Below are 16,128 nucleotides of genomic sequence, written 5' to 3'. Positions count from 1 at the left end.
CTCTCCTGGCAAGGCAGGACTCTATATCGTACCCTGACTTGATGAATAAAGACACAGTCGTCTCTGGAATCTGCATCACAATCCACATCAGACACGTCGGTCTCACGCGTGCCAATGAGGCAAAGCACCACGGCATGATACGTGTTGATTGCGAGTCAAGGTGGGAAGCACATGTCCTGCCAAAGTTCCCTCTACTCACTTCTAACGGCCCTCACTTTCAGCAGAAATGGCAAATGGTCTGCACTGGCATTCAAAACATGTGTGCAGCCAGACTATTGGTGGCCAGGCCCCAGAGACCTGCCTGCACCCAGCCGCTTTTGAACTGCAGATCCAAATACACTGCACTTATTGGAATGGCATGTAGCTGCTATTCTGAAGGGGAATCCTCTGCTGGTTCTTTGATGTCCACCACTGTGTCCAAGGCAGGCAAACATTTCTCCCCGCTCTGTTTTCTATTTACACAGAGATTTCTCAAAATTGCAAAGGGTTTTTTCTCTAAGTGAAGCAGACAAAAGACAGATTTCCATTTTTCAGACTGCTGTGCTATTTGACAGTGCAGTCGAGTGGTAAGGGAGAGAATAAAGTTTGTTTAAATTCATCGGCTCCGAAGAGGATTTTATTCGTTCTCTGGACAAGTCTGATCAGAACAAATGGAATTCGGAGGAATCACATTGTCTTGCAAACGACAAGGAAGACTCCAGCCATGTCACTCAAGGCAAATAACAAATCAAATCACAAATCAAGACAGAGCTGGCCAAGTGAAGTCATAAGTCATTGGTGTCAAAGTCTTTCATATTGAGTCTCCTGTTACTCCACACCACTGATTCTGGCTTCAAATAGACTTGTTTGGAACTTGGACAAGAGACTTGACTTGTACCTGCAGTGACTTGGTCCCACCTACTGTGGATGTGACATCATAACGAAAACTATCAAGGCTCAGATTTTTGATAGTGTCAACACAGAGATCAAATGAGAAGACAATGTTTGTTTTCCGTAACTAAAATCGTGTGTACTCAAGTACTGGGAATGAAACTGGTACATTGTGCTCATGTATAAACTTTCAATCTCAAACTATTCGGGTGTGAAAGACCTTGTAGTTCCAATTTTGTGAATTCTAAATAGATAAGTCCAAAATTGTCCACACAATCCAAAGTCTCTGGAGATGCAAACCCTTATGAATGCAATTTTGAGTGTTAAAATTACTGATTTATAACTGTATTGTGTGGGTATCGTTCATTTTGATGCTTGACTTGACGTTTACACTGGTAGAATTTTAAATCAGGACTTCTGCTGTTTGCTTTTGTCATATTATGACTTTTACTTTCAGTGCCTTTAATTTAATTATCCCACTTGTGAGTAAACCTCAATGATTTTCGTGGAAGACTATAGCTTATTCGTTTTTTAAGTGAATCGAATCCCATTCGGCAACATCCCGCCTGGTGCGTAATCTAACACGGCGATCTGCCCTTTGAAGCGGACAATAAAGAAGCTCTACAAAGGCTAATCACATTACGCACCATTTGTGTGGCTTGATTGAAGTGTCACAACACCTTCCGTAATAGTGTTTTAATCACAGTGTGAGACAAAACCTGCAGCCCACCTGGGAAGCGCCTCTTGTGTGAGTCTCTGGATGTACCCAGTGCACCCTAAGGTCCCCGAATTGGGGTGCAGGAACCCCACCCAGTGTTAACTGAGGGTGTTTCATTCAGTTAGATCACCCTGTAAACGCTGTTATTCAGATTTCTTTTCAGTTTAAACTCCGGGGGAGACCATTTGAATAAATAAATCAACTAGTTCCACTTACAAATAGTTTAAAACGTCTCTGCTGGGATGAGGAATGGGGCGCAATTGACACTCTTTCTTTCTTACTCTACCATGAAGCGCATATGTGGCCCGGGCTGCAGTTTGGGGAAGGACTTGTCAGAGGGAGGAAAGAGTTAACCAGGGGGAGGGCATCTGGACAGGGGCGTAGGGTATAAAACCACCTCAAGAGCGCACAACAAAACACCAGCAGCGTGTGTCTCACATTGATAGGAGTTGTGTCTTTCTGTGGAGACGCCAAAACCGCGTCTTCCTCCCCTGATGCGCTCAATGGATGAATACTGACAGAACTCCGCCCGGGTGATTTTGAACAGGGAAGATACTTGTTTTGTTTTGTCTCCAAAGATTGTGTGGTGTGTGTGTGTTTGTGTTTATGTGTGTATGAGGAGAATGTGGACAAAACAAGAAACGCGTACTGTGGATGAAGTGGTGCGAGTGAGGGGAAGTGTGTAAGTGTGTGAGGCCGAGAATGTGGCGGTGCAACAAGGCGGCAAGTTCCCCGAGGTTGGAGATCACTAAATCTGCAGAGCACATTAATGAGCTGATCAGCATTGGCTCTCAGATTTCTGATAGGATAAATTACAGAAGTCAGTTTAAAGACGTGCCTATGTGCTTCTAAACACAACCGCTGGATTCTAATCAAAAGACTACAGCACTTGTCAGAGCCGCTGTCGCCGCCTCTTCCACTCTCCTTTTCCCGTCAAACTTTGCAATTCTGATCCCCGAAGTGGCTCCGAAGTGGTGTTGCGGCTCCTCGTCCCCGGCGGATCCGGAGATCGGAGTCTGTGCAGCGGCGGGAGGCGGAGTCGGAGCTCCGGTCACACCGCAGGCTCCCAAGAGCGGCCGCGTCAAAAGGATGGTGCGACTTGCGGCGGAACTCCTGCTGCTCCTCGGACTTCTTCTCCTCACTTTGCACATCACGGTGCTGCGGGGCAGTCCGGTACCCCCGGCGAACGTCACGGTGAACCTGGATCAGGACTCTGCACTTACACAGGTGAGTCAGACAGAGTTTACAGGAAAGATGTAAAAAAAAAAAAAAAAAAAGCCGCATTCTGCTGTTATGTAAACAGACTAAATGGCCACAGGTGGGATGGATTGATTGATTGTATGCTGATGTGCACCACTGGTCCAGGTGAAACAAAACCTCAAAACCTCCCTCACCCCCCCTGAGGGTTCCTGTGGATCTTTTAGGGGGTTGTTGACATACACGGATGTGGTCTCCCCAGGGTGTCCCCCGGGAATGGCAGTCAGCCAGCAGAGGAATGGAAGATGAGGCAGGGTCAGAGATCAGCCCCCCACCCCACCACACCCCCTGAAAAAGACACACCTCCCTATTGTTGAGGGGAGGGGGGTTAAATGCTGGCTTCAGGCAATTCTCTGTCATCATCGACTCATCACTGTCATCCAAGCGTTCAGTTGATGAGGTTGGGGGGGTCAAGAACTGAGCCCCTCAAGGTGCCCCTCCCCACCCCCCCATCCCTTTAAGTTGGCGTCAACCAGACTTCCACTCTGCTCCTGACAAACCCCTGTCTCCATCCGCTCCCTCAATATCATTCCATGTGATGAGAAGTGAGGGAGAGAAGTAGAAGGTTGAGACATATTTCCAGCCGTTCCCAGTTCACGAGATTCAGAGCTCTTCTGATGTCAACGGATTTGGTCTCTACGGTTGACATTAAATATAGTTTTCTCTCCCATAGAGATGCCTTTTTTTGGGGTTGTGATTCTCCGAGAACACCAGTCTATAGAACACGCCTTGACAGAATTTCACGAGGGAGACATTTGTCAGCGTGACCACTTGAGGCTAGTTTATTAGTTTAACTGCCCGTTTTAACATCAGAGTAAAGCACACAGATTCCAATAGAGCCCCAAGTCCTGACCTAAGCGTTAAGGCAGGTCTGGGATCAACAGGCTTTTTTAGAGAGTGTTAAGCATCCTTCAGCTTCTTTTGATGTATTTTTAGCGTGCTACTGAAATACTTTGACCACTCATTGCCTGCCTTCATGTCCTAAGGATAAATAGGTAGTTATGCATACTGGAATGGTGACCCTGCATAAATGGTTTATTAGGGCTTGAGAGGAAATGAATGGAAAGAATTCTCACTTCAACAGAGGATAGAGAGTGTAATTTCTGTTATCTCCGCTATCGCTGCCATCCATGCAGCTGAACCTGTGTATATGTAACAGCAAGCCAGTGTTCTGTTAGATACCGGGGGCATGCAAAGCTGAGGAAATATTCCAGGAATTTAACGAATATTTGTCACACAGCCAAATGTTGGACTGAACCAGCGAGACCTGGTCTAGCATGGGATTCCTCCCAAAGAATGGAAGTAAAAAAATACTCAACACATACCACACACGCAACCCTTACATCTGCCGCACGCCACAAGAATCAGGATTCAGATGAAAGTACCTGATATTTCCATTCATGCTCTCTGCTGGGAGAAGCGCTGAATTATTATTTTTTTAATTCACAAACGCTCCCACCATGTGCAGATACGCCTCAGTGGTCCACAACTGAAGATGGTGATGTCATCTTTCAGACTGGCTTGTCATGGCCCAGGGGGTGTATTGTTATCCCAAAGCGTCATATTTAAAATGCCATTCACAGAAAGTCTATGGACAGGAACCAGCCCCATGCACCTGTGGAGGGGATGGAAAAACCTTTGGTCACTGATTCAAAGGAAGCATGGTGACATCCCTGATTAACAAAGGCAGATCAATCAAGTGGAGCATTGTTAAGTCACATACCATTACAGAGGGACAACATTAGAGCGGATCTATTGTGATTAAACATATTGCTCAGCTAATAAAGCACAGGGTGGATATTTATTCAACACAAAATGTGAAATATGTGTTTACTAAACTGCTCATCGTTGCATACTTGACCTCATTTTGTTTGTTTCTTTCCAAAGCATCTTGTCTAAGCAGTCTGAGCTCACAATCGCTCCTCTGCCGCTGTGCCAGTTTGATTACATAAATAATCACACACACGTCGTATTCCCTCTGACAGGGAGGATAGTTCTCTCCTCCACCTAATGTAGTGCTGAAAAGCATCTGGCACAATGTGTGCTGCCTTCATTTCCTGCCAGCTTCCCCGGGGGGAAGGACCCCTGAGTTGCTCCCAATTGAAAATGTAGTCATGCCCCTTTAAGCAGCCCTCACAAACAGTGAAGAAGGGGGGAAGCGGGAAAAGAAGAGGAGATACTGTGAGGAGGGAGAGGGGGTGGCTTGTGTGTGCAAAGTGTTCATTCATGGCTTTTGAGGGTGGGTAGGGGGTGAGGGGTGGGTGGGGAGGACATCCTGGGAGGCCCCAGATAAACGAAGGAACGGTTAGTCACTTTTGATCTCCAAATTAAAGCATGTCCCTCACTGAGGAAGATCTCACAGCAACAATAGAAGCTCAATATGTTTCTCCAAACTGTAAAATCCTTCAATCTTCTCAGTTCCAAAAAAACATCCACATCGCCACGAATAGACGTCGATTTCCTCATTCAAGGTTTTATTTGTTTCACATCACAACTGCCATTCCAGTCCAGTGACTAATTCTGCATTCTTTCCATTACTTTCCAACTTTACTGTGTTTCTTTGTTCCGTGATTTGGAAGTGTATATAATTTCATGGCCTGTCCTTCACACTGCGGATGGAAGATGGAAATATAGGGGGGAAATGTAATCAGCATGTGAAACACTTGGAACACTGATGGAATCTCAGGGCTTTCAGGGAATAGCAGTTTGGAATTCCTTTTGTTTTCAACAGTATTATCTCACAAGTTTCAAATGTACAATTCATTCCAAAGCTTTAGCCCAGCGCATTATATTTAAGACTGCCTCTTATCTTTTGAATGTTTTGTAATTTCAGTGCCCTTTTTTTATGGATGACAGATGCAAGTAACAATTGATGGGAACCTATTCAAATCTGTTTGTAGAGATGAAAACCACTTGGAAATATGATATTAAATATGAAGCTCATCTGACCATAAGTTTAATAAGGTAGCAAATACACTCAAGCTGTTCTTGTATAATAATAATCATAAATTCCCTGGAATCAGTTAGAATGGATTTGAATTTTGGGTCTGAATAAACCAAACTGGTGTCAGTAACAGGCCTGCAGTTCTACTTTTGGCAGTTTTGTGTACAACTCAACTGATAATGTCTCCGCAAAAGATTCAGGCAGGATTAGATCCGAAAACGGAGGATTATTCTGCCTGTAAACATTATTACCAACTTGTTACCAAAGTTATTTAGTAAGAACTCATTTAAAATATTACAGATATTAAGCCGTAATGGGGGGGTTATAATGGGGATTAAATGAGATATTGTGTGATTTAAATGACTGTCAGGATAACAAAAACAGAAATGACTGGAGAAACTTTGTTGTCTTCGTCTATGTCTGAGCTTCAATTACCTTTTTATGCATCCATGTATTGTACATATTGAACCCACTAAGTGTTGCGTGCGGCCTCTGTGCTGGAGAGGGCTAGAGAGCGAGTGGCTTCTGAGGGCAGGAAAAGTTGAAAAGCAGGGTTATCACTCGGGCATCTCCAAGCCTAAGTACTCGCGATAGAACCAAAGAGGACCCTGTGATGTTCACATAATGGGAAGATAGTTGATACACAAACTATGCCGGTATGTTGAAATGACCTTCTCCTGTGCTGAGCTATGAGGACTCACCGTTTATCTCACAGCCATAATTGGTAGGCGGTCAGCGCAGAAAATTCTTTGTGGTATTAATTTGAATCTGCATTTTGAAGATGGTAAAATTATCATTCTTCCTCAGATTTTATGATTTGGGTTATGGACTCTATTCCATTTTTTTTAATCTGCAATTTAAATGAAAATTATGGGCAATTGTGTGGCGTGGCCTGGTTGTGGTAATAAACCGGCCTAGAGAGAAACTGAAGCTAAATGGATTTGGACGTATTTTGTGTGTAGCCTGTGCCCTCTGTGATTGCATTCATGCTACATGTACATTTATAATCCTCCACCCGTGCTGTGCGGCTCCATTTACAGGGCCTATATTGTCCCAGAGTGCACCTTGGCTTGACGCAAACAGCTCCACTGGGGGCTTTTATACCCACCACAATGTGGCTGAGCTGACACTTTGTCTGTGACTGGCCACCGCAACCGTACAGCACTGTTGCCATATTCTCAGGCCTCAGCCCTGCCACAAAACACTGGGGAGGAAGAAATGGGAGATGAAAAAAGAAAACAAGGAACATGATTGATGGTTTCCTTTGATCTTATTTTCTGCCACCCCAGAATGGATGATTGCCGACTACTTATGGCTGTCTGTCCAATTGAGGAGTAATTGTTCCTTCTGTGCACACGTGACAGGGGCCATATGCCTCAGCTGTCCTTTTGGGACAAATTTACAACCCTATGTCAGTAGACCAAATGTTTTTCTGTCTACTAGAAGGGAGAAGCAATTATTTTGCAATGTTTGCTTAGGTTTCTGTGTATAGCCCCAGTGCTGGATAATCATCAGTCTCACATAGCTCTTTTCACCCAAGCAGCAGCAGAATCAAAACACGCTATATATGTCAACATCATATAACTATGTTAAAGAAGGAGCCCACTGTGTCAGTTTAAAATGGGAAAAATGTACAGAGCAACAGTGACACAGGCTCTGAATATAGCTTGTTTATGTTCTTGGTGGAAGCAGAAAGGGGAGCAGGACTCTGGCTGTCAGTCTGGCTCCCTCGCTCTGGGTCGTAAGCAGCAGAGTGTCCGCTGTCTGCAGGATTTATGGAAGAGGTCACGGCCACATGAACCCCCTGTCAGCATGAGAGATCAATCTAATGCTGCCGAGTGCCCTTATTCACCACAACCCACTTGTTTGAGTTCATGATTACTGTCGTCATCATTAATCTACTATAATGTGTAAAATCACAATCTGCTATTATCTCTCCTCAGGAGAACAATATCAACGCAAAAAGCAGCTCGTCTGCCCAGCTGGCCCATGAAGACCGCCGGTCTGGTCCGGAGCATCGATTGGCCCAACGGCCCGCCACCCTGCCCTGGGCACAGGGCGCGGGCAGCAGCCTCCACAGGGACGGCCCGGGAGCTTTCATCCTAGACCTGCATAATTTCCCCGACCTTTCCAAAGCCGACATCAACGGGCAGAATCCTAACATACAGGTAACCATGTGTGTCTGTGCACCTGCCTGAGAGCTTTCATGTGTTTCGCTCACTTGAAAGACACGGTCACCCAAGCACACAAGGCAGGAAGAGCAAACAGGATGAAGGGGAACAGTTTGGTGCACACCACTACCCCCTTTTTCTCTCCCTTCCTCCTCTCCTTTCCTTCCTTTCACACTTCTTGGATCAGAGCGAAGTCTCACGTCCATCATAATGACACTAACCAGCAATGCCTCACTACTAACCCATATGCAGGAAGACAAGCTGCAGCTTATGTAAATTTGTGGCGAGCCCTCGCCCATAAGTCCCCCTCAGAGTGCAGATGGCTGAGTAACCGCTGCCATGTTTAAATCATTCTCCTGTCTAATCCAGGCGAGGGGGTCCATTTCTGGGGCATCACTGCTAAATCCAAGCACGAACAAAGTGTATTAACATCTCAAGATGTGGGAAGAGAGCTGGGCGACCAATTGAGCAAGGGAGCGATGCTGTGGGAGGGGGGGTGGGGGGGGAGGAGGGGGTGTCTTTGATCCTGGGATTCATCTGGCTTTCATGGTCTGGAGGAGGCCGAGTAGCCCTTTGAACTTTGTGTTTAGGTGGAGAGAGGTGGGAGGGTGGCTGTGGAGCAGGGGTGGCGGTCACCCCCACCACCCCCCATCTGCCAAGCACATGTGTTAGGACAAAAGGGAGGGAGAGGAAGGGGTGGTATGGGGTCTAGGGGTGTCACCTCATCACAGCAGCATGATTGACCCATTATGTCCCAGAAATAAATACATATCTTGAAATGTTAAAGCCATCACGCTGACTTTAAAAGGACCACTCTTCATTTGTGACGCAGGTGACCATTGAAGTGGTGGACGGGCTAGAGAGCCACGAGCCGGAAAAGGGCCTGCGCAAAGAGACTAAACCCAGTTGGGCGACTCCCAACTGGAGGAACTGGTGGCCTCACTCGTCCCCGTCCATCCCCTCCTCTGCGTCCTCCACCGGCCACCAAACAGAGGAGCGTGACCGCTCCTACGGGAGCAACCTCGAGGACAGCAACTTCCTCAGGCCGCTGGGAGACTGGGACAGGAGAGGAGGCACCGGGGGAGGAAGCAAAGCTCAGACTGAATACGGTAAGAGTGTGTGATTAGGAGGAGACGAGTATACATGGAAGCACTGTAGAGTACTGAGTGGGATCCACTGGGCTATTATTTGAGCGCTGGTCTGCAGCACTTCCACAGATGTCCATACTCTGATGTGGAATCTGTAATTTGCAGATTTGCTGATTTAAGCTGTCACCATGATAAGTGCAGTCATCCCAGGCGAGCCTTTGGGAGCCCCTGATTGAAGCCTTTAACACTCTTTTATGAGACAGATTCCTCTGCGGTACGGCGCTGGCAACGTGACACAGTTTAAACGCCTCGCAACATCAAAGTTCAATAGCAGGAATGGGGCCAGGAGCTCCGTTGGGCTGCCACACCATTCTCACAACACTCTCCAAAAGTAAGCCCGCAGATAAATCTGCCGTGGAAGAATTCACACTCACGGTTACACACTATCCATCCTCGCCGTGTCGTAGCACGCCCAAAGCCAACGTGGTCGGACAAGAATGCCTGCTCTATGGAAAATGTCATTTTATCCACTTGCACTTGCGCTACGGCGGCCAGGAGAGGGATTTCATAATCTTTTTGTCAAAGCACAGACTGTGTTTAACGTCTCGGGCTTATCACTGCGGTCAGATCTATTTCATCCGTGTTTCATACCACGCTAATGGACAAGAAAGTATTTTATCATCATTACTGTCCTTGTTTTCGAATTTAATACTCATAATTGGGGACAGGGATTGTGGTTCAACCGTCACAGGGCATTGATATTGCATTCAGTTATGTCATCTGTGGGCTGAGGCTGTTTTATGGTTTGTCTGCGCCGCCACCAGTCCTCCGGTGTGGAAGATGTAATGACAGGGGGAGGAGAGTGGGGCTAGATGGCTATCTCGCCCGTACTCATACAAAATGCTCATAACTAGGGGCAGATGGCAGTAGTGGGGGTCATAGGAAGGTTTGGACCCTTGCCAGAAATGCTTCCAGCCCACGATGCCCACATTAATTCTCCTGATTGATGGACTAAGCCGCTTTCAAGATGTGTGTGTCTATGTGTGCGCGGGGGCGATGACGGTGGCGGGGCTGAGGTGGCGCTCTGGGATGAACTGGTCATACGGCCCTTCTGCAACCGTTTCCATGTACACCCATTACAGTGATCTGCTGAATGATAATTGGAGTTAAAGAGGATTTCTTGCTATTTCACTTCCCATTTTCAAACCAATGAATCACAGATAGAGGAGCTGGAAAGCTGTCCAGTGCCGCTGTGCCAAGACAATCTGAGGGCCCAGGTGGGGGGTGGGGGGTGGGGGGGTGCTGACATGTCCGAGTGTCTCCTAGGTTTCGCCTGATCTGCAACCCTGTTTTTATTTTGCTTTTTGCTGACAGCGCCCTTTGCCTTCGATTTCTTGGTTCAGCAACTTTGTGTGTCAGCCTATGCAGGACAGCACGAGGGTGTGTGTGTGTGTGTGTGTGTGTGTGTGTGTGTGTGTGTGTGTGCATGCAGGCTTGTCTGGTATCTGCTTTGAGGGTCAAAGTCAAAGACAACTTTGAGGCTGCCCCCCTGAACCCCTCAGCTTCGCCTTTCATGTCCTCCCCCTGCTTATTATTAGTGAGGCATGCTAACAGGACTGAGTGCAGCATGTGGCCTCCATCAGAGCTCCGTCAATACGTTTACATGCACGTTCAAAACTTTGATTGAACTCCAATGAAGCCCATTTATTTATTCATTTCAAACGTCACATAAACAACATCAGCATTCCCTCACCTGTAAACTGGACAGAATTCATAAACGTCTCTCTGCGCATTTAAATGATATTGTAAGTGTGTGTGTGTGTGTGTGTGTGTGTGTGTGTGTGTGTGTGTGTGTGTGAACGTACTGAGTACCTCTCTCTCTCTCATGCAGATTATATTGATGGCGAAGGGGATTGGAGCAGCTGGTCAGCGTGCAGTGTCACCTGTGGAAATGGCAACCAGAAGAGAACCAGGTCGTGCGGTTACGCCTGCACAGCCACAGAATCGCGTACTTGTGATATGCCCAACTGTCCAGGTAAGCAGGAGGCGCGGCTCCAGTGGTTTCTGTTTCCAAGTCTTTTGATGGCGTTCACCCTTTGATACACATGTCTCACATGTCTTCACCTGTCTTTAGGCATTGAAGATGCCTTCAAGACGGCAGCTACTGAAGTGAGCCTGCTGGCCGGTACAGATGAGTTTAATGCCACGGAGCTCTTTGGTGTTGGTAAGGTTCTCTCTGCTTTTGTTTTACTGACAGACTATCCTTCATTCAGATGTTCTTTCACTTTCAAAGGCCGTTCATCCGTCTGGCAGCAGGGCAGAGCCCAGGGTTCCTCATGCGTGGACTGTACTCCATTACTGTAAATGCTCACCAGGGCACAGAGGCCTCTCTCTCTCTCTCTGCCTCTGTCTGTTCCCAATCAGCCTAGAGAAAACACACCTTCATGCCACACATTACACCTTGACACACTTCTGTTTTCATCTTCAACAGGGGGTCTGGAGGGGAGATGTAACATTTAACACTGACCTAATGTCTTCCAGACACAGACAGCTGCGAGCGGTGGATGAACTGCAAGAGCGACTTCTTGAAGAAGTATATGATCAAGGTGGCCAACGACCTTCCCAGCTGCCCCTGCTCCTATCCCACCGAGGTCGCATACAGCACGGCCGACGTGCACGACGCCCTCACGCGCCGAGATTTCCGCTGGAAAGACGCCAGCGGGCCAAAAGAGAAGCTGGAGATCTACAAACCCACGGCGCGTTACTGCATCCGCTCCATGCTGACGCTGGAGTCCACCACTCTGGCCGCGCAGCACTGCTGCTACGACGACAACATGAAGCTCATCACTCGGGGCAAAGGTGCAGGGACTCCCAACCTCATCAGCACAGAGTTCTCAGCGGACCTTCACTACAAGGTGGACATCTTGCCATGGATCATCTGCAAGGGAGACTGGAGTCGCTACAACCAGGCCAGGCCGCCAAACAACGGGCAGAAGTGCCCAGAGAATCCTCAGGACGAGGACTACTACAAACAGGTTGAAGAAGCCCGGGAATTCTAATCCTTTCTTAGAAGGAGTGGAAAAAAACGCTGCTTTAATATTCAGCTAAACCTCACAAATGGTGCTGAAGTTATTCAGCTATTAAGGTCAGATAACGTACATGTGAACTTTGAGGCTCTGATGAAAGAACTAACAATCCAGCAGAGTCACATCATCATCATTTTGGTCACAAGGAAACCAAAAGCAGAGACTAAGCGTGAACATTTTTATAGAAGAAGATATGCCTCTGGAAAAAAAAGAAAAAAAGAATTACAAACAATGTTTTTGTCTTTAATTGTGTTGTCTATTATAAAAGTCAGTGTTGCTGAACAAAAGGAGAATGAGTTTATATTCATAAAAGGGAGGAAAAAAAATTCTAGGATTTGTGTCTGTTTGTCTCCATAGATGTGTTTGCTGAATATGAGAGCTCTGTGGTGAATAGGCAGAATAATGACATTCTTTAGGAATGCATTGTTTGTTTTTTTATTGTGGGGGGGGTTAGAGGACAGGAGGACCAAGCTCATCCCATCTTTTCCTGCATTGTCAACTGTACTATCCAGGTTCTCACGTACACTTGTCTATTTAGCATGTTCATGTTCCGTCATTATTTACACCAGCCGCGTCCTTTTGCCTCTCAGTCTCTCGCCATTGTAAAATTAGCTTGCATTATTTTTGTAAAGTATTTATTAAGTCCTAGCTGCATCTGAGTTGTATCTTTGTTCGCGGTTTGCGGCTACGCGCTAACATGAGACGCCTCACATTTTGCCATCCTGCGTGCGTATTCCCAAATCTCAAGTTAGGATTACACTTTAACAATGCATAAAGAATGTGTGAATACAATTGTATGTCAAAACAGATTTTTTTTTGAGATATAAATCTATGAATAAATCTTAAAAAACTCACTGAATGCTGTTACGTTCTTCTCTGATCACCCTCACACACGCCAGCTGTCTCTCAAACGGTGGGATGGACAGTTGTGTTGGATCAGCTGCCCTCATTTCCCTTAATTCATCTGGGAAGAGAACTTAATATCTCATCAATTAAACTCCTCCAACAGCTTAAGCCAGTGCATCAGACTTCCATTAGTTCCATCCCAGTGTGGCTCCCGGGCCAACTCTTTTGATGGGATTGCGATATTTCTTCAGGAGGGCGAGGAGGGTAAGGTTCCCTTGAATACAACACAAATTCTTTGTCTTTGGCATGCATCCTCCCATTCCTGAGTAATTTCTCAGTGTACACACACACACACACACACACACACACACACACACACACACACACACACACACACACAGACACACTGAATGCTGTCTTTCCATAGCTGGGACCTCTGACCATTCCCTCTCTGCTGAGTGCTGCAGTCATTGTCGCACAGAGAAAGCCATTCATGGTGCCCTCATTCCTGCAGTCTTGTGTATATGGCACAGCTGGCTGGGGTGCTCGGCCCATCTTTATAAATGCAGCAGGCCCCAGCACGTTCCGCTCCCCTGAGGCACTCCTTGCAAACTCACTAACTGGCTTCACTATTCATACTAAATTCCTCTTTGTGCGTCCTTTACTGTATCCCAAACTCGTTTTTGCACCAAACAGGCTTCAGCTTCTTCCGATTTCCCTAAATATGGCTTTCCCTCGGTGTTATCAATCGTACAGCTTTGGACATGGATAGGTCTTTGTAGGTCTTATCCCCCCCTCTTATCTGCATTCAAAGCACGATTCCTGGCTAAAATTACAGTATCCAGCATGGATCGTTATCTTAGCAGACCGTCTGCTGAACAGGCATGAAGATCAAAGCGAGGTGTTGGTTTGGATTTTGAAACATCAGGTCCGAGCTCAGATATGTGACATACCTCCATCCCCAGCACCGCCGCCACCCCCAGCGCCGAGTATCTCCTCCCCAGATAGGCTCCACATGTCCCAAGAACATAGGCAATTACACGTGCGCCCTCCTCACTTTTCATCCCTCATTTCTTCTCTCCCCCTTCTCCAAGTTAAACAAACGCTGTCACTGTGACGAGCTCTCCCTGCGCTGTTGCACACACAGGTAGCGCTGCAGGAAGATTTAGAGAGCCGAGCTGCAACTCACTCCAACTGACATTAATGATGTGAAAGCACACAGGAGCGCGGACATGCGGCGGGCCGGCTCGGAGTGCAGAGAAAACACTTTGCATCGACTGTGGTGGGGCGTCACAGTGAGGCCTCGCTTTTGTGCTTCTATTTCCAGGATTCTCCTCTGGTATGTTTCAAAGGCTGCAAAGCACCATATTAGTGGTATATTGTCAAGGATCCGAAAGGGCTCATTAAGCATCACCAAGATATGATTGTTGGTATTTTGCCTCTATTTCTGTTAGGAGGATACTATGGACCGCCATAGAGCGAGTTTGACAGGGCTGCCTCTGGGATTTCTCAGCAGATCTCTAGTGTGTGGGAATAAGAGATGAAGAGACACGTAAGAGTGAGACAGAGGAGTGAAAGTAGTGCAAAGCCGGATGGTTCAAGGTTTGTTGGTGTTGCGGTGGCTCATTGACGGGGGTTCTTGTATCTACAACGCAACAGATGGGGTGTGCGGTGGCAGTCGGGCATGGCTTTGTTTTTTCGTGACGCTGTACAGATGTGGCGAAGTCATTTTTAGCCTCTCTTCCTCGCTGTTTCCTTTACTCCCTCGCTCTTGCCACTTTATGGGTGGCGTGGCACACTGCAGGAAGTGTCTACCCCACAATACCACAGGGTTCTAACTGCACGGCAAGCTTAATGAAAGGTTGTCCCCCAAGTCTTTTAATCTGGAGGCTGACCTGGACCGAAAGTTACTTATCTTGCCGCTTCATCCAACCCCGCTCCCTGTTCACCTTAATTGTCCTTCCGGGAAAGCAGGGGTGGAGTGGGTCACTGGCACTCTCATCTCCATGGACTCTCTCACGCATTCGGCACAGGGAGTCATGGAGTGGGTGGGTCGACTGGGGGCAAACATGAGATTGGGCCTATAGTAGAGCAAACAGGTCAAGAAGCTGTGGGCACAGCCTTACTTAACCCCAGCTGCTACTGTGGGACATCGGTGAGAAAAGCAGAGAAAAGACATCATTGCATTAAATGACTTGAGTGGTGCAACAGCTAATTTGGTGGAAATGAAGGTAATATAGGACAGTATATTCAGAGCTAAGCCACATGTCATCCAATGGTTAGTCAAACTCAAATCCAGTTAAATTTTATTCTAAGGAAGTGGATTTTGAAGTCCACTGCATAGAAATTTGTAGCAGAGAGAAGGAAACACAGCTACAGTGAAAGACAAAATGCTTCAAGATTGATCTTCACTGCTCATCCCGAGGCCACAATGAATGCTGTTGTGTTTGGTTCCAACACTGTGTTTGTGAGTTGATGATAGGTCGCAGCAGAGCTGGCGATACTGAGACGACGGTGGCCCTGGGGTGGTGGTGGGTGAGGGAGGGCAGGGGGGCAGCATGAGCACGGACGCCGCATTGCCGTGATTCACTGTGACAGCAGCGCTTGGCATGTGAGGACATCGGGCCGGGCCCTGCTGCCTTTGATCTTTATTTGCTTCACCGTCTGTTTTGCATTTAAGAGCCTTGCTGAGCACAAGGCATTGGATACACCTTGAATGGCTCAGGACCCCGTCCACTTTTAAAGACCCGGGATCCTTTTTCAAAGCTAAGGGGATCCAGGACAGAGAGGGATGATGTTTGAAGGTGGGGGGGGGGGTGTTCTGTGCTGAACATGACCGAGGGTCTCCCGGCAACGCAGATTAGCTCTGATGAAAAGAGGGTGCTCTATAATACTACGTAATCAGGCTAATGGAGGATGGTGTGAGAGGGCGAGGGGGCAAGGTAACACATTTCTCCTTTAAGATGGACCCTCAAGATCAAACTGGGGTCAGGAGGCTGCGGAACAAAAACAAATACTCAGTGCCGCAGCAGCGGCGGCACCTCCACAGCAAAACACCCGAGCCGCTTCTCCTGACCTGTCAGCTGCAGTTTGCACGTCAGTGATCCTAAAAGATTTTGACATCTTACACCTGAAAGGCAAACCAGCT

The 16,128-nt window shown here is 47.2% G+C and overlaps 1 protein-coding gene across 1 annotated transcript; it reads left to right on the top strand.

The window, feature by feature from the left end:
• The first annotated feature begins 2,017 nt into the window (after window positions 1-2,017).
• ism1 (isthmin 1) lies at window positions 2,018-12,988 on the top strand. Its single transcript, XM_076162002.1, has 6 exons — window positions 2,018-2,815; window positions 7,733-7,957; window positions 8,793-9,069; window positions 10,940-11,083; window positions 11,183-11,272; window positions 11,590-12,988. The coding sequence occupies exons 1-6, from the start codon at window positions 2,678-2,680 to the stop codon at window positions 12,105-12,107; spliced, it is 1,392 nt and encodes a 463-aa protein (XP_076018117.1). The 5' UTR covers window positions 2,018-2,677; the 3' UTR covers window positions 12,108-12,988.
• Window positions 12,989-16,128: the final 3,140 nt, after the last annotated feature.

The sequence above is a fragment of the Genypterus blacodes genome, unplaced genomic scaffold (genome assembly GCF_046128005.1).
Source record: "Genypterus blacodes isolate CSIRO-AG114 ecotype Tasmania unplaced genomic scaffold, CSIRO-AGI_Gbla_v1 ptg000012l_1, whole genome shotgun sequence".
Taxonomy (NCBI): Eukaryota; Metazoa; Chordata; class Actinopteri; order Ophidiiformes; family Ophidiidae; genus Genypterus; species Genypterus blacodes.
The sequence above is the reverse complement of the archived record's forward strand: the minus strand, read 5'-3'. Positions and strand labels throughout refer to the sequence as shown.

Coding starts and splice junctions, on each gene's coding strand:
- ism1 (XM_076162002.1), top strand. CDS start 2,678: ATGGTGCGACTTGCGGCGGAACTCCTGCTGCTCCTCGGACTTCTTCTC. Junction 2,816..7,732: donor AGGACTCTGCACTTACACAG/GTGAGTCAGACA, acceptor ATCTCTCCTCAG/GAGAACAATATCAACGCAAA. Junction 7,958..8,792: donor GGCAGAATCCTAACATACAG/GTAACCATGTGT, acceptor TTTGTGACGCAG/GTGACCATTGAAGTGGTGGA.